This window comes from Pinus tabuliformis, chromosome 2_2 (genome assembly GCF_031772625.1).
Source record: "Pinus tabuliformis cultivar Carrire ecotype Pingquan chromosome 2_2, CPIR1, whole genome shotgun sequence".
In the NCBI taxonomy this organism is placed as follows: domain Eukaryota; kingdom Viridiplantae; phylum Streptophyta; class Pinopsida; order Pinales; family Pinaceae; genus Pinus; species Pinus tabuliformis.
The window spans coordinates 640,293,091-640,315,828 of record NC_142300.1 but is presented as its reverse complement, the minus strand read 5'-3'; the positions used below and the strand labels follow the sequence as shown (position 1 = coordinate 640,315,828).

At 36.6% G+C, this 22,738-nt stretch overlaps 1 protein-coding gene across 2 annotated transcripts; it reads left to right on the top strand.

Moving 5' to 3' along the window:
• Positions 1-2,347: 2,347 nt before the first annotated feature.
• On the top strand, positions 2,348-3,206 carry LOC149194250 (uncharacterized). Of its 2 annotated transcripts, none has more exons than XR_016255053.1 (3): positions 2,348-2,602; positions 2,691-2,779; positions 2,880-3,206. XR_016255053.1 is itself a non-coding variant. In XM_089407408.1 (3 exons), the coding sequence occupies exons 1-3, from the start codon at positions 2,350-2,352 to the stop codon at positions 2,953-2,955; spliced, it is 396 nt and encodes a 131-aa protein (XP_089263534.1). In that variant the 5' UTR covers positions 2,348-2,349; the 3' UTR covers positions 2,956-3,206. The 2 variants fall into 2 exon arrangements, 1 of the variants encoding a protein (XP_089263534.1); XM_089407408.1 differs by having other exon boundaries at positions 2,713-2,779.
• The last annotated feature ends 19,532 nt before the right edge of the window (positions 3,207-22,738 follow it).

Sequence of the window (22,738 nt, the reverse complement as noted above, 5' to 3'; positions counted from 1 at the left end):
TATAGTGAAATCTATGTCTCTTCTTGGAGGCAGACCCGGTATCTCTTCAGGAAAGACATCTGTGAATTCCTGCACCACTGGTATGTCATTTAATGCAGACATCTTATCTTTCTGATTCGCATAACCAACCTGTACGGCGTAAATCTGGCATTTCTTCCTTATACATTTGGCTAACTGAGTTGCAGTGATAGGCCGGATCTGAACAGGATGTTTAATTCCCTGTAATTCCTGCTGCTGTCCCAAATCATCTTTGTAGTATATGGTCTTGGTTTTGCAGTTCACCAGTGACCAGTGCTTTTCCAGCCAATCCATGCCAATAAGAATGTCATAGGAGCCCAAAGGAAGTACATTCAGGTCTGCTGTTACAGGCTGTCCAGCTATACTGAAAGAACAGTTATTAACTTTCGCTAGAACCCGCCTTTTGGCTCCCGTAGCTAACTGGACTAGCCATGGGTTTTTAAATTTTTCTGATGATAACTTACAGTGTTCCACTACTTTTGGACTAACATAACTTAAAGTAGCTCCTGGATCAATAAGTACAGCTACAGCAAGGTTTGAAATCTTACCTTCGAATTCCACCATGGAAGGTTGATATTCTGCCTGTCGGTCCTCTAATGCTGCATTGATCCTTGGTACGCTGCGCGCCACATCCCCTACAGTGGAAGCTTCATGGACTTGAGATATCTGATCAGTTCTTTTACGCTGTGGACAGTTCCTAGCATAGTGCGGCCCCTCGCATACCCAGCATTGAACTGGAGTTCTGGTTCCTTCAACCTCCGATTTAGCAGGGAGTTCACTAATCCTGCTCTCGTTTGGCTTAGGCCGGAAAGTACCCTTGTTCGTGCTTCTATTAAACTGCCCTTTTCCAGCCCCTTTGCCACCATTTCCGCGGCTGCCTTTGTTGTTTCCAGCACTTCTGCTACCTTTTCTCTCATTCCATTTCCTGCTTGGAATTTCTCCCTTTTGTTTGTTCTGCTGGTAGCAAATTCTGGCCTTCCGAATTGCCTCATCCATAGTTCGGGGGTTGTCAAACTCAATTCGTTCCCTTATATAAGCTGGCAAACTACTCACAAACCTCTGCACCTTGGCCTTCTCCTCTTTTATGTAGGGCACATAACGCAGTAGAGAAGTAAAGCGATTTATGAATTCATCCATGGATTGCTGTCCTAGTCGTAAATCGTGAAATTCTCGCGCCTTCTCATCATAAAAGCGCTCAGTTAAATACCTCTCCTTAAAATATTTCTGAAACTTTTCCCAGGTTATGCTTTGCTCACTTACTCCCTTCACAATTTTAATCTCTTCCCACCACAAGGTGGCTTTACCCTGCAATTGGAATATAGCCAACCGTGCCTTCAGATTCTGATCATATTCATACAGTTGAAAATATTTATTAATATTAATCAGCCATGCTTCTGCGGCTTCCTCCTGCTCTCCATCGAAGAGTGGGGGTTTGATTTTCCGAAATTCCCCCTGTAATTCTGTTTTCTGTCTCTTGGAAGTCTGCTGCTCTTGCACGTTGTCAGAATGGTCTTCATGCTCTTCTGAAAGCTCAGGAGCATAATTCCGCTCCTCAGTGCCCCTTTGTTGTTCTGCACTAGGACTGGGTAAGGGTGGATTTTGTTTATCTGACAAGCTTTTCAGTATTCTTTCTTGTTCCATGGTTAATCGCGCATTGTCCTCTCGCAAGCGTGCCATCTCACCCTTCAGTTCTTGAACTGTTTGTAGTATTGCCTGATTGGTACTGCGTGTCTCAGCACCAAGCTGAACCCACAGTCCTGTGTTATCTGGTGGGATGCCGCCAGCTTCCGGCATTTCCTCCATCTTGACTATATAACTGTCAGCTGTTGAGTGTATCAATATTCTCCTGGTAGTACACAAGAAAAATGATTAATTGCATTGTACTGTATACATGTATAAGATAATTTCTCTTTCTGTTCCCATTGCTGTTCCAGAGGCCACAGTTTTGGAACCTCTGCTCTGATACCACATTGTCACGATCCTTTCTATAATCTAAAAGAATACAGTAATAATTTTTTTTTTTACTATACACCTTTACAGCTGGAAACTTAATATTACCACTTTACCCGTATTACTCACCCTACCACCCTGAACACATATTTCTTTAATGCATAATGTGACTGTCTTAAGTTCTTAGCATTATAACCATGGGTTATACATAAATATTTTACATAACTAATCAAAACTTATTGCATTGTCCTTCGTTAATGATAAGATATGACATTTATGTGTTGATGGTCGTTTCCATTTGGTGACTGCTGCCAAATGGCAGAGTGAGTACGCCAGCTCACCTTTTCCCGTAGCCATATGGCCCCTCATCACGTGATGGCCATGTGGTCTGAGAGGGTTGACCAGCCCCGGGGTTCACGCTCGGCCTCCCGCCCAAATTCGACGATGGGGATTGCTTGGTCTAATCGGACGGTTCAGCCATACCTAGGGTTTGACCCTGCATATAAAAGTTCAGGTGGTTTCGTTTGTGGTTCATTTGTTCACTTCTCAGTAACCGAGCTCCTCCGATGGTTTGATCTGCAAGTACCCAGGCTCTTTGCTCTGCTCTGGTTCATCGCTCCTCTGCCTCTTCCAGGTTTGCCCGTGCCTCTCTGCATCATTTCCATAGCTGGTTTATGACTCACTGTTTCCCGCTCTTACTGTACATTCTCTAACTGTTTCAGGGTTTGCTTGACGGTTTGATAGGTTCTGATACGGGCCGCAGCTCACCTGCTCCAAACGCCGAAGGGTTTAGTTGCTTCGACAATTCCAGGTAAGTCATTTCTCATTGTGGTTTCTATTGATTGCACTTGAATGCATTTCGAGGGTTTGTTTCATAGCTGAGACAGCCTGTCCTCTACCTGTTGTCTCAGGTTAATTACTGGACCAAACCCTTATGCAGTTTATGCTTGGCGGCCTTACTTGGACGGCCGGTCCAGCTGCGCCTAGGTTATGGCCTCGATGCCTTATTTTTCTATTCTCTGTTGAACTTAACTAAGACTCTGTTTCTTTAGCATTACCAGATCTAGATCAGTTCTGAGCTCTCGACAGTTATGTACAGTTTACACAGTTGTATAAATTACGGCAATATTTGTCTTATTCAGATTTGTTATTGTTTTGGCTCGGCCTGGATTTCTATATGTCAATGGTTTACCATCTGAGCTTCATAATGATTTCTTTTCCCCTATTTGTATATTCAAGTGCCGTCACTGGTTAATGGACATTCATCTTTGTTCTGGTTTATATATATACACAGTTAATATACAGAGTTGCAGTTATTACTGTTGTTTCATTGTAGCACATAATATTACGGCTATGGTTATATTTTCAAAGTTACCTTGTTTACTTTGTAATTGGAGGCATTCACCGTCTCTGATTTTAATTCTAGATATTATCTGAGAATATACATTTCTATGCCAAGGAGTTTCTAAGTTTATATTGAGCTTCAGTATACGTTGCTGCCGTTTCCCTTCGTTCATTCGTATTACAGTTATGGCAATTTCTTAATTAGGGTTTCATTGCTATGGTAACTATAAGTTTCCCCATCGTTTGATTTTCCATGGCGTTGCTCTCGGCCTTGTATGGCATTATACAGCGTTGAGGATAGACTTGCATTCGCCTCGTGAATGTATAGACTATCCTCCCGCGCACAGGCTCGTCCATAAGTTACCTACAGGTCACAGCGTTCACACGCCCGTTTCAACACTTATTATTGGATTCCTGTATATACTTATTCCAGCATTATGTTTATCTACTCGATTTGTAATATATGATTGTTCTCGTTTCCACCTAGGGTTTGCTGTATATTTTTCTGTGTTAAACAAACACTTCGCTTCCTTCATTGTTACCTGTCATTGTTAAATATATAAACAACTGGAAAAGTTAATGAAAGTATTAAGTTGTTATTCCATGTATTTTTCGTATTCACACAGCACTTGTAGAAGCTGGATTGAAACATGCGTCAGTCCCTTTCTCATAATCCCGCCTTTCAACTTACACTTGTTTACTCTGTTGAGAGGATGCTTACAGAATGAGTTTATAGTTTCGGATTGATGTTTATAATGAATTTCTTTATCAGTTTTTCATATTCCAACTACGGTTAAATAGCCAACTCGGCTTCTCGTATCTACTCAGGTCTTTATATTGTAGAACTATGTACCTTCCTGGTTTGGTTATCGCAGTAATTGGTCTTTCTGCTATTACTAGCTATTACAGATGAGCCGTATAAGCTCGGTGATTGTATTCCACCCAGGTGACTCTGTCACAGTTCTCATTCTGTCTCTTCTAATAATCCGTAGTCTATTCTAAATATCTTACCACAGCAACTTTTTAAAGGAAAGATATAACTGAGTACATTCATTACCTGAACCTTTCCTAACTAGTGTTAAAGAAGCGTACCTGGTAATCGATCACAGAAGTGCTTGCTTTCAGTAGTCACCTGTAGAGTTTTCGCTCTTAACCTCCCAACCTTGAGATCCACTGCACTGGATTCTCCCCCCGAGCCGTCTTGCAGGCCTGCAGCCCTCAACAAGACTTATGCACCACGGTGCTGGGTCATCTGATCACAACCAGACTTAACCCCTTTTCTTTCACTCTGCAACTCTCTTTCTTGGAATCTCTCCTCTGCCTGTTCCCAAACAGCCCAGAGGTTTTTCCTTCCAGACCCTCTTCAGGGTGAGAGGCAGTTGTCTTTCCTTTCAGTTTCTTAACTGATTAATTTCTTTTAATAGAAAAGCCTCCTTTTGGAGGCTGCCAGCATTTTCATTCAACACATGTGTAAAAAAATTAGTTCATTATATTTTCTTTTAACAAATAATAATGTCTTTTAATAACAAGTTGTCACCCATATTGTTTTTACCACAGCAATTACCGGAAATTACAAGTTACCAGGGTTATTACATTATTTTTTTAATTAAATTATATTTTAAAATCAAAATGTTGAAATCCATATATCTAATAAATAAAAAATGTTAACCATAATTAAAATTTAATTTAAAGTGAAAAACTACATTAATTTTTATTAACTTTAATCCAAAATCTTGTAAAACCCTTCATCATGCTCAAACTAGGATAATAAAACACTTTCAAATTTACTAAAATTGATCAAAAATATAGTCAGCCTATTATTACTAAAATTAACTAATTTAAGAAATTAAAGAGAAATAATAACAGCTGTCCAACAATCGATTTATTCAATCTAAAGAAATTAAAATCACACTATTGATCCTTTTACATGTGATTCCTGTCCTTGCAATGCATTTAATTTTAATTTGTCACAATACTCCAAAATTGTCCATATGTGAGTTTGTTAAACTTACCATACTCATAAATGTAACCGCTGAAAAAGACAGCGAGCCAATCGCATACGAAATTGACCTGATATACCGAACGCGTATATATGCAGACTGCGACAGGGATAATAAGAAGGAAAAATAATTCAAATAATTCCAACAACTTTATTGAAATATATCATTGGCCGGTATCAATTTAATTTTTAGTAATACAATAAAAGATATATAGTTATATAGTTGGTGGTTAAGAGTCTAAAACTCAAGTTAATTCACTCCTATAATGCAAGCTCGCTCACTAATCTAGAATTTGGTTGTTCTCTATTATTACTTTAATAAATCACTTCTATAATGCAACCTCATTCGCTTAGGCAGAATTTGGTTGCGATTTGTTATTATTTTAATTTATCAATAAAATAAAAAAATGTATAATGCAACCTCATTCGCTCAGGTAGAATTTGGTTGTGATTTATTATTATTTTAATTTATCAATAAAATAAAAAATATATAATTAAGATAGTTATTTAAATTAAATAATTGGGAAATATTAATAGATATTAATTTATTAGCAGAATTTGGTTGCGATTTGTTATTATTTTAATTTATCAATAAAATAAAAAAAATATAATGCAACCTCATTCACTCAGGTAGAATTTGGTTGTGATTTATTATTATTTTAATTTATCAATAAAATAAAAAATATATAATTAAGATAGTTATTTAAATTAAATAATTGGGAAATATTAATAGATAGATATTATTAATTGTGAAACTTAGTTAAAAATAAAACCTTCTTGTTGGAACTTATTAGTTGGTTGGTATCAGATTTATGTGAAAATATTGTAAATGGCTAAAAGTCTAAATCCGAAGTCAATTTACTCACGTGAAATTTAGTTAAAAATAAAACATTCTTGTTGAAACTTAATAGTTGGTTGGTGTCGAGAATATTCAGACGGAGCGATGGATGCAACTCACGGCATTAGGGTTTCCACAGTCAGTGCCACCGCAACTCCTGATGGTCTGCCCTGCTCACGATCGGCCAGAAGCCTGAACGCTGGCCACTCTATGCTTGAATCTTCCCTCTCGCCTTGGGACGGATTCGCTAAGGGGAAGGACTCAAGCGTTTCAAGACACAACAAGAAGAGCTCGCTGTGCTACCCTTTCTTCTGGGCGCAGATCGAATCCCTCAAGGCGGCACCAGCCTTTAATCAAGAGGTTCTCAATCTAAAACAACCGATCCTCACCCAGACCTATCTTGATGCGCCCCCCTCTGCGAACGCATTGCACAAGTCTGGCAGATCAGTCTGCATCTATGGAAAACAGAGACGCATGGTGGCCATGCCCCATTTTAGCAAGGAAAGGATCCGATCTCATGAGCCCAGGTTGATTTCAAACGACAGGGTCGAAGATCAAGTTTGTGGAAGGAATATGGACCTGGATCCATGATGTTCAAGGATTTCTCTGCTCTCGGCTGCGCAAATCCGGTCTTCTTTCACCCTGACGCAACGCTTTCACAGAGGATCCACAGATCCCTTTACGGCAGATCCGAGTTGGGGTAAAAAATATTTCAGGCAGAAAACTTCTGATCCCCTGCAGCCCCCCCTGCGTCAAAAGGCGGAAGACTCAAAAGACTCAGGCCCCAAGCTGCTCCAGAAATCTGCTGAAGATTCCTCTGCCCCCTTTCAGATTCAAATAACACAGATCTCTGGCAAAACCGTCATGCAATGGGTAAACCCTATAGATCTGGTTCAGAATCTCAAAGCAAACCTGGAGCACAGGCTTGGGATCCCCTCAGCCCTTCAGAGACTTATCTTCCAAGGTAAACAGCTCGAAGATCCTCTTCCTCTCTCTTATTACAATATAAAGAGCCATAGCTCTCTAGTGTTTTCCTTTCGTTTGAGAGGCGGAGCAGCAGGGCAATCCTCTTCTGCCCCTCCAAACTCATACAAAGCCGCAGTTCGCCCTGAGATGCCTGCAACCCCGGAACCTCCCAAACCCAAGCCTTTTCTGGTTGACAAATTGGAGGAAGTTCCCTCTGTTGAGATCTCTTACCCTGATCTTGAAGACGACACCCAAAAATATGCTGAAAGGGCCATCATATGCAGATTCAATGGGCTCTGGCCGCGCTCAAAGGATCTGTACGACTGGATCAAGAACAACTGGACTGACCGTTGCAAGGTTTACTTCTGTGCAAAGGGATACTTCATAGTACTATTCGATGATCTCGAGCACTGCTACAACGCCCTTGACGAAGGCCCTTGGTTCATGGGTTCAGCTGGCCTCTTCCTAACTCCATGGTTTCCAGACTTTGACCCAGCTTCCGCAGTCATCACTAAAGCCCCCGTATGGATCAGACTTCCAAATCTCCCAGTTCACCTGTGGCGCACAGAAGTTTACAGGGAAATAGGCAATGCCTTGGGTCGCTTTTTAATAGGAGATTGCAAGAGAGAGCGGCAGGGTCTCTATACATATGCCAGAGTTTGTGTGGAGCTTGATTTAAGCAAGGGACTGCCGGAGTACATCAATCTCAAGATCAAGGAATCGGTCTGGACCCAGCTTCTAGAGTACGAAAACACAGCCTTCCGATGCCGCCATTGTCACCTAACAGGGCACCTGCATAGCTCCTGCCCATCGCTGACAGCAAGCATGAAAAAGAGCCTCTTCGCACATTCCAAGCCCAAGCGTTGGGCTCCCTGTCCACCGCCGCCAGCTGGTAGCTCAAGCTCCCCAAGTATGGAAAAGGAGGAAAGCGAGTCAGAACCAAACCAGACGCCTCAGCCGATGGACCCGCCCTCGGAAAACATGGAGCACATCCATGTCACAGCAAGCTCCCAGAAACGTCCCCATGAGACTTCATCCTCTGAATCAGAGAAGGAGTCCCCGAAGATAGAGAACTCCAGTCTTCAAGTAGTTCTAGCCCACTCGCCCCATGTTGGCTGGACAAAAGTCAACAAAAAGAAAGGGAAAAAACATTGTGGTGTAGTTACTGTCCCGCTGGGGTAAAAGCATGATAGCCAGTCTTTGCTCTCGAAGCTCCTGATGTAGCTCTTAGATTGTATCTTTTCTCCGAGGCCGAGGTTGATGAATCCATCATTTCCGGTCTGTCGGTTTTTTGCTTTTCCTGTAGCTCTGAGATTGTTTCTTTCATCCGGAACCGAGGTTGATGAATCCATCATTTCCGGTCTGCCGGTCTTTTGCTATTCCTGACTGTACTATATTTTACTTAATAGATTTAGTCTTTACTGATAAAAAAAAATAGTTGGTTGGTGTCAAATTTAGTTGAAAATATGGTAAATGGCCAAAAGTCTAAATCCGAAGTCAATTCACTCATGTGAAACTTAGTGAAAAATATATATAACAAAGTCAGTTACTCTTATACAAGCACTTATAAAACTCATATATTTGGAAATTGTTTATTTTTACCCTAACATAAAAAAACATTCAACATTCAACAACTTTGTTGAAACTTAATAGTTGGTTGGTATTAAATTTAATTTTATTAATAAAACCAAAATTATATAGTCAATAGTCAAAATTCTAGAACTCCAATTCGATCCTATGACACAACTTCACTCATGCGGATATATAATCAAATTTAGAGAGCATAACATAAAATTGCATGTGATATATATATATATATATATATATATATATATATATATATATATATATATATATATATATATATAATTTGCATTTATATAGTTAAATGAGAATGTAATATGTTTTTAAAAACAATGGAGATACATAATCTAACAAATCACAATATTTTGGCTAAACATAATTTAACACTTATAAATCTATTCAATCTATTAAAAAATGGCATTTTCCGAATAAATAGAGTAATTAATATTTCATATTAACAAAAATTGGAATTGTAACATAACATAAATACAAAATTAAAAAAAAAAATTACACACAGTATTTGAAAACATTATGCAATTTAAAAAGTTAAAATATTGTTATAGTAATATCTTATTCACAAAAAGGGAATTCTTTTGTTTGACATAAACTATGAACAAAGTGATCTTCATTCTTCTTCCAACATTGACATTTAAAATCTATAATAGTCCAGAGTATTGTTTATGAACTTTGATCACCCCTACATGAGGAAAAATAATATGAAGTGGTCATTATTGTTGCATAAATAGAAATTGGAGCACTTTGTTATATGACCAAAAACTAAAGGTCAAAGAATAAGGATGATACCTCAAGAGAGAAGACAAACTTGCTAGTTGAAGATCTAGCTTGTTTTTTTTGCTTGTTGTTGCTGTTAGCATCTAGAATTTTATTGTCACCATTTAGAGTGAAAAGGCCATGAATTTGTAAATTGTGCAACATATAAATTGTTGCTGTTTTTTTGTTTTTGCATATATACTTCACAAGACAATTGAGCTAATGCAGGCAGTAGTTTCTTTAGAACTAGCCTATTTCTAAGGAAACATCACATGGTGCTATTATTAGGAGTTCTTATAATGCAGATGATAAAATGTAGAAAGAGAAAATGGGTTTTATGTTTTGATTTAACACAAAATGTACAATGTGCTCATGAAATTAGCTCAAATGGTGAAATTGGGAAACTACACAGTGCATCGAAAGGCTCAAATGGTTTTGAGTATGCATTTGCAATGACAAGTGTTCCTTGCACCGTTTAGAAAAGAATACTACTCAATAGACGTGTAATGAGAAATAAGTATTTGTAGAATGAAAATTAAGTAGATTATTGGGTATGTATTTACCTGGACTTGTCTATTGATTATTTTCTTGAGGTCTTGATCTATCTCAATATTCAAGTGTGTGATGAATATGACCTGTGTTGTATGGTATGTTTTTTCCTTGAGGTCTTTTTTTTGTTATGTTTTTCAAGAGCATAATTGGCATATCTCCATTTTGCAATTATTGTTTCATTTCATTGTAGATAGGTGGGAATTGCTTGTAGCTATGGCATAAAGGACCTAAGAAAAAATGTAATTGTTGACATTGTATGTAGACGATAAGCTGAAATGCATAAGACTAATGGGTGAGTGGCAGAAGGGTGAGCATGTTACCAATGCTTTATCATCTTCAAAGCTCCCATCTCTAATTTGTAGTGTATATTGCATTCCAACTTTTTGAGTTATTGTTACAAGTGATGCAACTGTTCCTATTGGAAATGTTTCTATGCTTTTTCTCAATTGTTTTATTGTTGCATTGAGAAAAAAAATTGTATCGTGTGCAAACTGTGTTGATTCTATCTACAGTGCTTGTATTGTCTAACAATAGAATATGTTCACAGTCACTAAATTCATAGTTTGTCTTTGGTACAATCCGGAATTTTTTTATTGCAATTCCTCTTTGTGGAAAGATATTTTTATTTTGTTTCTCAATGAGGTCACTTGGAAGAACCATTGTAATTGTCATCAATCATTGTTGATCAAGAAAATCGGCACACAATATTTGACGTGTTTTGTTTCATTTTTCCAAAAGTTTGTTGTGAACAACCATGACATCGTCATGGAACAATTTTCAAATTTTGCGAATGTTCAATTCTTTAATTGATATTGGAATGGTTGGCAATGCATTTGGGTTGTGGAAATATTGAGCAAATTAGAGTCAATTACAAGGAGACAATGTTGATGTGTCTATTGCAGGTGTGACATATGAAAATAAGTGATGAGCATAAATTAACTTGCCTTGTTGCTTCTTTTTGCATTTGTTTTTCTTGTTTTGATGTTGGACTTCTTTGCTGCTCAAGGATGCAAGGGATTTGTTGCGTTGCAAATTATAATGGGTGGGAGAATGCAATTAGAAACAATGTATACATGGAAACCAAATTTATAAATGAATAGAAGGAACCACATAGAAGTAGAAACAAAATTTGTAAATACTTTCCTTTTGTGTTTTTGGTCACTGAAGCTTTGACCCATTTTGGTTCTATAGCATAAAGGGAATTGCATTAGAGGCCTGTTGTGATATGGATGAAGAATATGATTGTAAAAGAACATTAATAATTAATTGAGATTCAATGGCAACAAAAGAAGGAAAAAATGATTTAACTGAAATATGGAAAGAGTTCAATATGTTTTATTATTCATTTGCATATGTATGGTCCATTATGAGACAAATTGTATCATGATCTGACCAATATGTATCTAGCTTGTAGATCTTGTAGTTGTGTGTTACATTAGACCATACATGATCAATGCGTGATGTGGGCATATAGTTATTTGTATCTAGAAGGAAATGGAGGTTTTAGTTGTGCATATAATTTGTTAGAGTCTTTTTTTTATTGTTACTTTGAAACATCTTAACATTGACATATCCTATGATGAGTATTAGTTTACCAATGGATGTATTGCATAATGTTATTTCAATTATATTTAGTATATTGGGAAATGTGGCATAAGATGTTACATAGACATTGAAAAATGTAATTTGCATTCCATGTATAATGCTTTTCCATCCATGTTTCTACATTGTCTTCTTCAAACTTCATATGTTCAACAATTATTATGGTTTCTTTAAAGCATATGAGTAATCCATGTTTCCTATGCCTTAACACATAATTGAAGGTTTTGAATTTTTGCTACAACATGTCTTGTTTCAAATGTGTCTCTTTTAAACATTAAATGCCAATGTTCATTAGATCATAGTCTTTGGTGACATCATTGATATACATTTCTAGGTTGTGAATGTTTAGAGAGAGAATTTATGTGCATGAATTTGCGTGCAAAGATTTATAATTGTAATCCAGTTCCTGTTTTGCAATTTCTCATAGATGATCCATTTCAACTGCTATTTTCTGATTAACTTTGAAGTTTTGTTTTTGTATAGGTTTTAACATGAACAAGGATTGTATGTTCCTAACACGAGACAAGGTTGTGTACACTAATCCATGAGTCCATATTTCAGTAGGATAAAATGCAAGGTTGTCTAGTGTGAGGCCTTGTGATCTATGTATTGTGCGTGCACATGCTAATTGAACAGGAAATTGCTTTCGTATTTTGATATAACCTATTTTTGTTGATGGTGTTATTTGTTTTTTTATATTCGCAATATGGGGATCCAATTTGCGAAAATGCATTTTCTATATAAGTGAGCCAACTTTCTAGCTTGGTGATGACCTATGTTTGTATCGAAGAACTTGATCCATATGGCATCAATTTCAGTTGTTTTTGTATAGAATTTAATGATTCCATATGCTCCATTAACAAGGCCATCTTGTGAATCATAATTTACAACATAGATCCCAACTAATATATTTAATTAATTCATGACTATCTGTGAAGACATTGTTGTTGTATGTAAATGTGAAGGGAAATCACCATGGCTTTCATCTTCTTGGTTGATTGCATTGATGAAAATTTTGACACTAGGAACAATTGACAAGATTCTCTTTTTGTGCAAAGAAATGTCTTTATTTTTATAAAAGAGATATGGGAAAGTAGGGTCAATAGGTGCAGGACTAACACAATGTTTGTTCAAATATAACAACTCATCCTCTGTTTGAGTGTTTTTTCACATTCTATATAATATTGAGATGTATGCTTGTCTATTTGGCACACTGTAATATGAAATTCATAGCATTTTATATTCACTGTCCATAAGTCATATGGTATTGGTTGTTTGTTGAGAATAGGTTGTTCAAATATAAGGGAATCTTGTATTGGTTATGCTTGGTAGAGATCACCAAAAAATATGATGTCAATATTTCCAAATTATTTTGTCTAGACATGTTTAGTGTTTCTCAATCGATCATCAGCACAAAACAAGAAACAACTTCATAGCAGGGAAACCTCATCAATGGAAACTAGTCTCAATTCTTGGTAAAGTTTTCTAAGCGCATATAATGTTTCATTGTTAAGAGATGTAGAGGAAGACTTGTTGAAAGGCATAAGAAGCATAGAATGGACAGTTGTATCACCTTCATTATATGCAGCTTTGCCCATGTATACTAGAATCAACCCCTTTGGTTTCAAAGGATAAGTTGAATGGTGTGCATCATAAAGCCATATGAGCATTTGGAATATTACCTTTGTTGTGAATGTTTTCCCAGTTCAGACTCCTCTACTTAGGAATAGATGGAATGATTTCTCCATGTTCATACATTTTTTCATTGCAATGTATTTGATAATTTCTTGTTGTTCTCTATTAAACGTTCCTCTTAATTTGTGATATTATGCATTCTCAAGTAGAAATGGATGCTCTGACAAATGGAATCCAATATTAAATTGTATTATTTTTCATTTTGTTTTGAACATTGCAAATTTATTTCCAAATCATATTTTTCACTAAGGTGTTCAATGATTTCTTTTTTTTTTCGTTGTAGCAATTGGATCTATGGAATTGTTTTGGATTCCTTGAATTGCATTTTTCAGATTGCCCCATAGTGGTTTGATGTTATAAGTGAATTTAGATTCAATTATTTTTATTGTAATTTCATGTAAGATATAAGTGGTTTCCCATGATAGTAAGTTTTGCTTCAATGCATTCTCATTTTTTTCAAATGAAACATATAGCAAAAGATTTTCCCTGTAATAGTTTCCATAGTCAATGTTATTTTCGTATCTGATGAACTGTATGACTTTTGGTTTCTTTCTTTTTGAAATGGGCGTGCTATTTTTGTTGTATCTTGAGGCCAATTTAGCAAAGCATACATGATTTATAGCATTAGGTCGGCCAATGTAATAATCAATCATGGAATTACACATTACATTTTCAGAGTTGCCATCTTCTTGTCGTAGCAAGAATGATGGTTTGAGGATAAATGTGCGTTCATACATTGGTGTTGTTTTCATAAATATGCATTCTCGTGAACTATGATTGAATGGAAGAGAAAGTGTTATATGTACTTCTTGTTGAGCTGATATTTGTTGGAGATTAAGAAAAGCATTTCCCAATGAACATATCATTTCAATAGCATTTACTTTTCTCTTTTCATGTTCTCTTCTTATTCTTTTAAATGCATTTGTCATTGATTTGTCAACTTTTGTCATGTAAGATGTGAAATATGATGTAGTTGCATATGCATTAAGGACAAATTGGGCATCAATATTTGCATTCCATAGTTGTGGCATGTTCTTTGCAAAGCTATTGTTCCAAATATGAGAAGGTTTTTGTTCCAATAAAATCATTGGTTGCTTCACTGTAATTTGTATTATTATGATGTAATCAGTTTTAGTTAAATGTAATTCATGCAAAAATTCTTCAAAAGTACTATTGCTATCATATTTTCTAGTTTCCAAGATATCATATAACAATTTAGCTTTCTCATTAATTTTCTCGTCTACCAAGCCAATTGGTTCAAGAACTTGTGTGCTACTCATGGGTGGAATTGGGAAATTGTATCTGCAATGTAAGATTTTTCTCTCTTTTACAACTTTTTGGATGGTGATGTTGATGTATTTTTGCAAGCTATAGATCAAGGTGATCTGTGTTACAAGTCAAATAATTGTTGATGAAGTTTTCAATGTTCGCATTACTATTGACTCCATATATTGGTGCATTTTCTACCCATAGCAACCCATGTTCATGTATTCTTCCTCTATTTTGGAATTCATTTACAAAGTAATGATCCACTATCTCTAAAGAATGTTTTATCTTTAGATTTTATTTTCTTCAAGGCATGAATTATATGCCTATAATAACGAGTACATGTCACTACATTTTTCCTTATGAGATAGTTAATGTTACAGTCTTCTATTGTTTCAATATGTTTTATTTTTCTTCTTTTGTTATGTAATCTCATTAATGTGTTGACCAATGGAATCTATCGATATTCAACGTTTGTAAATTTGGAAAAGAAATTTGGTGGTCCTTGTTGATGTATCATGGAAAATATACTTTTCTTCATTTATTGCAAGAAATCAAGACAAATTCTTATATGTTTGAAATGCATGTAACCAATGTCACTTTTAAGAATGTTTTTTAAGTCTGGTTTGTATTTAACATCTTTTGTTAATAACTTTCTTCCTTTTAATTTCCCCTTTTTGATTCTTATTGAAATGCATGAAAGGAATTTTTTGTCTTGCAAATCATGGATGCATTGGGACCCTATGTATCCATGTACCAATGTTTCAGTTGGTGTTTCATTTTCTAAATCGCTAGTTGTTTCATTTTTGTCTTCAATGTCAACATTTTCATTTGGAGCATTCAAAGTAGTTGATTTTAGGATGTTATCCCAATTTCTATTTATGCTAATGTTTTCATCTCTATAAAGGTGTTGAGAACATAGTTCTTTCAATTCCTTCATGACATTGTGCATGCAGACTTTTCTTGTTTGAAATGCATTTTATATTCCAATCATCTTTTCAATGCAACAATGACTGTTGGTGTGTCTTGCATACATTATGGAAATGTAGTTTGAACAATGTTTATTTGGAAAGGAACATTGATAATGGATTTTGTTAAACCCATTTGTCGTCATTTGTGACCCCATTATCATATTTGTGCAAATGAAATTCTTAACACTAAAAGATGTTCTTCAAGTTCCAAGAGTGTGGTTATAATTGTAAATGGTTTGTTTCGCCTAATATTCTCAAGCACAACAAATTGTGGCAATTTTCCAATTTGAAGTGATCTTTTGCAAACTTTTCATATTACTCTTGTACGAAAATTTCTATGGTTGTCAGATAAATTTACATATATTTTTTCCATGTCTTCTCCAATTCTCTCCATATTCTTTTGAAATTGCAACTATTTACATATTGGACATTTCTTTTCAATTTTGTCTTCTATATTGGCTAGGTAATTTGTTAAAGGATTTTTCTTGGATAAGAAACAATGTTGACTTTACAATTTTTGTTTGTATGATTGTTTGTGGTTTTTTGTTTCTAAACACAATATTTGTTTTAATCCATGGAAATTGATGTTATTGCTTTTATTCTTTTTCATTAGAACCACTATACAGTGAAATTTGTCTTCATGTGTATGTGCATTTGTTGGCATAGGTGCATGTTGCATGTGTAAGGAGGTTGTTTTCATTGGAATTATTTGACAATTTACATTGTATCTATTTCTAAGTTCATCTATTGACAAAGGTGAATAATGGGTGTGCAATGTATTTGTTTCAAATGAGACTATATTGTATGTTTGATTTGAACAATTGTTGCATTGGAAATAATCGACAATGTCTCGAGTTACAAAGTACCATTCTTGTATGTTTACTTTGAATATTATTGTTTCCCATTGCAAGAAAAATGACCTGCCTTCAACCCCACCTTTTTCATATGGAATTGTCATATTAATAAGGTGTGCTTGCGAGTTTGCATCCTCTTTTTTAGTTTTTATGACATCATTGGATACATATTTTTGTAAACAATGCAATGCGTCTTGTGCATTGCACATTATCGAATTGCAAAATGACTAGACAATGTAAAGTCTCAAGAAGTCTACATCAAAGTCAACTTCCACCAAATGACTGACTGCAGAGAACATGTTATCTCCATAAATGGATATAGTATTTGTTGCTTTATGAAATCTATGGACTTTCATTCTATCATTCATTGTTTAGAAATAGATTCCTATATCTTTCTAGGAAGGAGAGAAGTATTCATGTGTGTTACAATGGATTGACCTATTTTCCTTTACAATAATGGTTCATAGTTCCCGTTAAGAGGGTTCTCATCAGGGAACAATATATGCAATGGGTGTGTTATTTTGTTTTGAATTGAAGACCAAATACCCTTTTTTTGTTGTTCTTAACTATATTCTTATTAGTAAATTCAACCATTTGGACAACGAGTTTATACAAAATGTATCTCCCCATAGTCCTTGTTCAATGTCAATAGGGCCATTTGAAGCAAGACAATGCATTCTTCGCAAATATGTTTCAACAACATGAACTCCATTAAGTTGATATAGGAAATCAAGTGCTAGCTCATATTTAAATGATTCTATTTCTTCTTGTTTAGTCAATTTAGTGTTCCTAAATTGATGTCATTAATTGTCAACCCGGGGCTCGTAAGCTGATGAAGTGAAGGTGTACTATATGTACTTAAGCAACTTTCTTAGAGCTTTTGTCGTTTGGGGTGTTGTTTATGGTTAACTTATCTTCCTAAGATGGAGTGATGATTATAGACAGATGAGTGCAAGTGTGTGAAAAGTGAGTTCTAGATGAGTGAAAATGTGTGAATGGTGATTTCTAACTACTTGCTGAATTTGTAAAGGAAAAGAACTTGAGAGAAGTAAATAGCTTGAAATGACTTGAAAGCAAATGACCACGCTCTAATGGCATTAGTCTCTATCCATATTGCTGCAAATAAAAGAAACAAGAAAATCACTTCAAGGACTGATGATAATGGTTATCTCTTCCTAACTCCCTGCTTCTACCACATAGTACTGCGTAAAACACGATTAGGAAGTAGCTGAAGACAAATCCAAGAATTGATAAAAACTCTAAGTGACAAATTATAGCACTACTAAGCTTTTTTCATCATACTGCTTCCTACATGTGTGATTATGTGTAACAAGTGGAAAAAGTATTAGTGCCACAAGCCAAGACTACTTAAAAACAAGCTGCAATTAATTAGTGTTCTGTTCTCTTGAAAGATAAACCATTCATGATAAAGAGAGCATAAATTAGTTAGCATCCAACTTGTAAAACTAAGCTAAAAACTAATCTAGAAAACAGAGTAAAAAGGGCAGCATTATGAATAAGACAACTGCAACTACCATTAGATATTAAAGCAAATACAACACACTCAACCCGGGTGAAAACCTGCAAAGAAGCAAATCTGATCAGTGAAAATAAAGGCTGCAGCAATGAAAAGAAATCAAGCTGTACATAACTCAAGAAAAGGAAATGATGTATGTGAAATAAAGAAATTGCAAAAATATACACATGAAATACTTATACAAGGGCAGTCATGAACGGGGGCCCTCCATCCATACAACCCACAGAAAACTCAGATGCTTTAAAACTTCAAATCAGCACTGTTTCCATTACTTCATATGCAGAAATACATAGTCAAAAGTGCTGGAACAGCTCTATAAAAACAGAGTTTAGAAAAGTGCTAAAATTCTCACAAGTTCATAAACTACAACAGCTAAAAAGTTAACATAAGTGTACGCAGACGCAAGTATTTATAGGCATCTGCAAGATGGCCTAATGTGTAAAGCATAAAACAGAAAATAAACTGAAATTCATGCGTATTAAAGGTGCGGTGAACACGTCATATGCTTCATGGTCGAGCTGGAGGTCCTGGTCGTTATGGGCAATGAATCCAGCATTAGATCATGTTCCCCACGGCTTTCAAAACATGGACAAGTCATCCTTTTCACCGACGTGACCAAACAACTTACGCATCAACGTTAAGCTGCCTTTATTTGACCGTAACTTGACCCCCTTTGACCGGAGGTACAGATGATGTGGCTGGCTAAACTGATGGCACAGGAACCTCGAGCACATATATTCCAACATGCCCACGTGGCTCGTTCTGCAAAATAGCACGTTGAACCTTGAGATCAACAAAATGGCTGCGGGATCATCAGATGGCTGCGGAATCAGCAGATGGCTGCGGAATACCTGTAAGTATGTCAAAAACTAAACAAAACAATCACCCATTAGCAAAGCTCACTTGATCATGTTTAATGACAACTAATGTAAGGATCTGGGTGGAAAATGAGGCAAAAGAGAGAGGAAAGTGATGAAAACAGTAGGTAATGATGGATGATAAGGTGTAAAGTAGAGACTCTACATACCCCCACTACGAGGGCATTGCATGTCCTCATGCAAAAACACTGATCAATCAACCTGCTGTGATGCCTCTGCCAAGACATCCAATCTCCTCTTCTTTCTCTGTGTAGACATATTGACCCTTGGCTTTTTTACTAAGCATCTGAACTTTAGGTTGATCAAGGCTCTGTCTAGCCTTTTGCATTTCTTCCTTAACTTTTTGTTACTTCTTTGCCACAGGCCCAAATGTAACATGGTGTTATCATGAATCATCTTATCCAATTTGGCTTGCTCTTTCAACTTTTCATTTTCTTGCATGATATGTCGATTTAGAACCTCAATCTCAAAAATTTCCTGTTTTAAGGAGTGGACTTGTTGTTCTAAAGGTTGAACATTGCTTGGGCCAGCGGCTGCTTGCTCCAATGTTTCCAGATAATTATACACTTTTTGTTGCTCCGGGTCAAACTCAGGTGACTTTTTGGGACTTGGTTCATAATCAAATTCAGATCCATGTTCATGCTCAAGTTCAGGTTCAAATGGACTTTCCTCACGTGGAGGACTAGTCTCACTATGCTCAGCGTGTGAAGGAATTTTCTCTAAGTCAGGACTTGTAGCACCTTTTTGAGGTGAGCTTAAGTCAATGAAGAATGACTGTTTACCCTTTGTGGCCCCTACTTTTCTGTTTTGTAATCTGCTGCTCCTTCTTACAGAGGTGGTACTCTGTTTTTCTTTTGGTACTTTTTGCTTTTGTTTTTCCTCCTTTTTGGAAAGGGCAGTTTTATGAAGTTTGGCCATTCTTTGAGCTAAGGGCTGAGTGTCTTCCTCACTAGAATTCTCAGGAGTGAGGTGAGTTTCTTGGACTACAGATTTACCTTTATCTTGCTTTCGTTTCTTCCTCCCTTCTTTTCTTTTCTGAGCAATTTCTTGAGCAAGTTCTGAAAGAGTTTCAGTGATAATTCCTTGGGCTGCTTGGTTATCATCTTCAGTAAATCCAGGATCAATTTCCTGTTCAGGATGTTGTATATCAGTTTCCCCATCAAACTGTTCTTGAACAGTTTCCTCTTGGGCAGTTGTTTCAGGAAGAGTGGTATCAGGAACAATAGTTTCTGTTTGGGCAGTAGTTTCTTGGTTAACCCCCTCTCCTCTTTTTCTTCTACTTCTTTTTGGTACTTAAGGGGACCCTCCAGAAGTTTCTCCTAATCCTTGAAAATGATTTCTTATGAGAAACCTCTCCCATGTGTCTCTTTTTGATTTCAATTGTTCCTCCACTAGCAATTTCACTAGACCGTGATGATATAAATGTGCTTCAATATTTCTGGGGTTCCTTTGGACCATTGCACACATTTTCTTAAGACTTGAAAATAGAAAGTATGGGAGGTTAATATCATCTCCTAGAAAATGCATCATAACCTTTGCATGATAAACATATAAGACCCCAAATCTTCCCTCACAAGTGAAAAATTTTTGCACTAACAAGAGTAAAGTGGTCCACTCCTCCTTAACATAAGAAACAGGAATCCCTTTGGTAAAGATACTGGTGTCCATACCTGGGTGTTTTAAAATTTGTTTCCACTGCTGATCTTGAACTGACCGGTTCTTAAACCACCTTTCTCCAGTCTGTGGAAGTGAGGTAGCTTGTGCTATGCTGCTTTCATTGACTGTGAATTGTAAGTCCCCTATCTCCACGTGATTATCTTTTTCTCTGAAGGACCTTGCAAAGGCCTTTGTAACCTCCTTATGGTAGCCTCTGAACTTCTGTATGAATTGTAACCAGTTTTCCTTTTGTAATGCCTCTTTGACCTGAGGATAACCCTCCAAAAACTTTGAACCTTCCGGTTCTGCCCTTAAGAGCTTCCCCATTGGCTCTTACGGCTCTGTTCTATTTAAAACACGGCTTCAAAACGGCCTTACACAGTCAATTCACGGCTTTGTTCTAGAACACGGCTTCAACAAGGGTATTACACAGTAAATTCACGGCTATGTTTTGGAACACGGCTTTAAAATGGCCTTGACTTGGTGGATTTACGGCCTCAACACAGTGGATTATGGCTTTAGCTCTGGATACGGCCGTAACAGACCTCCACTGGTGATTAGAATTTAGCGGAGAGGAAAAACAGAGTATGGTGAATGCTAGCAGCGTAGTGAGCACAACGTAAATGGAATGAAACAGTGTGAGTGGAAATGAAACAGCGAAAGTGAAATGATATGAGCGTAAGAGGGTAGAAGGGTTATGGAATGATGAATGGAAACGACTATGTCCTTAGATTTCGGTTTCGGAGTTACACTTGGCTGCGTGAGTTAATGTCATAGAGACGTAGTACATTAGGTTACGTCACCTAAGTACGAGATCTTAATGGAAGAAGCAGCCGCAAGTGAAATTCAAAATCGTGGTAATCAAGGACTGATAGACTTGGGAGATACGTGGGTATATGGTCGCATGACTGGTAATCATTACACTTAGTGGCAAGAAACATAACCTAGAAAACTTTGCATAATGAAATAACTGTAAGTTTAGGATTTAAACCATACCTCAGATTCCCGCTTAGATTTGCCTTTGATGACTTGCCACTAACCCTTCACTGACTTATAACTGTTGCATGATTATTTTCCATTTATTATTGATGACTATTGTGCTATAAAGAAATTTCAAACAGACTGTGTTTTTTTTTTTTTTATATATGCAGGTACAGAGAGCTGCGGAATCATTAGATGGCTGCAGAATCTTTAGATGGCTGCGGAATCTGCAGTAGTACCCTCCGGCTGCACAAAATAACTTTAGTTGTAAAAAAAATTGACTTTATTGATGAGATGGAATGTAGTGAGTGGATGGATGAATGAAAAAAATGAGGTGGAGTGAAAATGAATGAAATGGTGGATGAAATGGTGGTGATGATGAAATGAGATGAAATAAAGGGAGAAAGAGATTTTTTTTTTTTTTTGGAAAACATGAGGTGTCAGGTGACCCTGATTTTCACCTCAGGTTTTCTGTATGAGACTGCCAATCAGAGATTGGTTTTCAGGCTCATACATTTATTCTTTTTTTCTTTTTTTTTTTCAAAAACCAAAGCTTTAGGCTGATGGAGGAGAAGAATCCTTCTCCACCAGCCTGATTGCAGAATCTTCTTTGAACAATTTGACAAACTCTTCTTTTGAGAATGGCTTCTGGTAGATTTTCAAGCGGTGGCCATTCACAATAAGAGGAGTATGAAATCCATCGATAGTTTTTACTCGAACTGCTCCATTGCTAAAGACTTCATCAATCTCATATGGCCCAAGCCAATGAGTTTGAAACTTTCCTTTGAAGTCTTTGAATTTTGAATCAAACAATAGAGCCCAATCTCCTTTCTGAAACTTTCTTTCCTTGATATGACGATCATGCCATTTAGATCTTTGGTGCTGAACTAGATCGGTTCTTAGAATTGCATCTTGTCTTATTTCATCTAGCTCATTTAGCTGGTCCATTCTGTGTCTTTGAGCTTCTGAGAGGCTCATTCCCAATTGGACTGCCATCTTGAAGGTCTTGATTTGGAACTCAATAGGAAGCAGGACTTCCTTCCCATAAACAAGTTCATAGGGAGAATGTCCTGTTGTGTTCTTCCATGTGGTTCTATAGGCCCATAAGGCTTCAGGGAGCCTTTCCGCCCAATCTCTTCTATGAAGATGAACAGTCTTGGTGATAATGCCTTCAAGAACTTTATTGGTAGATTCCACTTGACCATTGGATTGCGGATGGTAGGGAGTAGATGTTCTGTGCTTGATCTTATATTCCTCCATCAGCTTCTCCATCAAA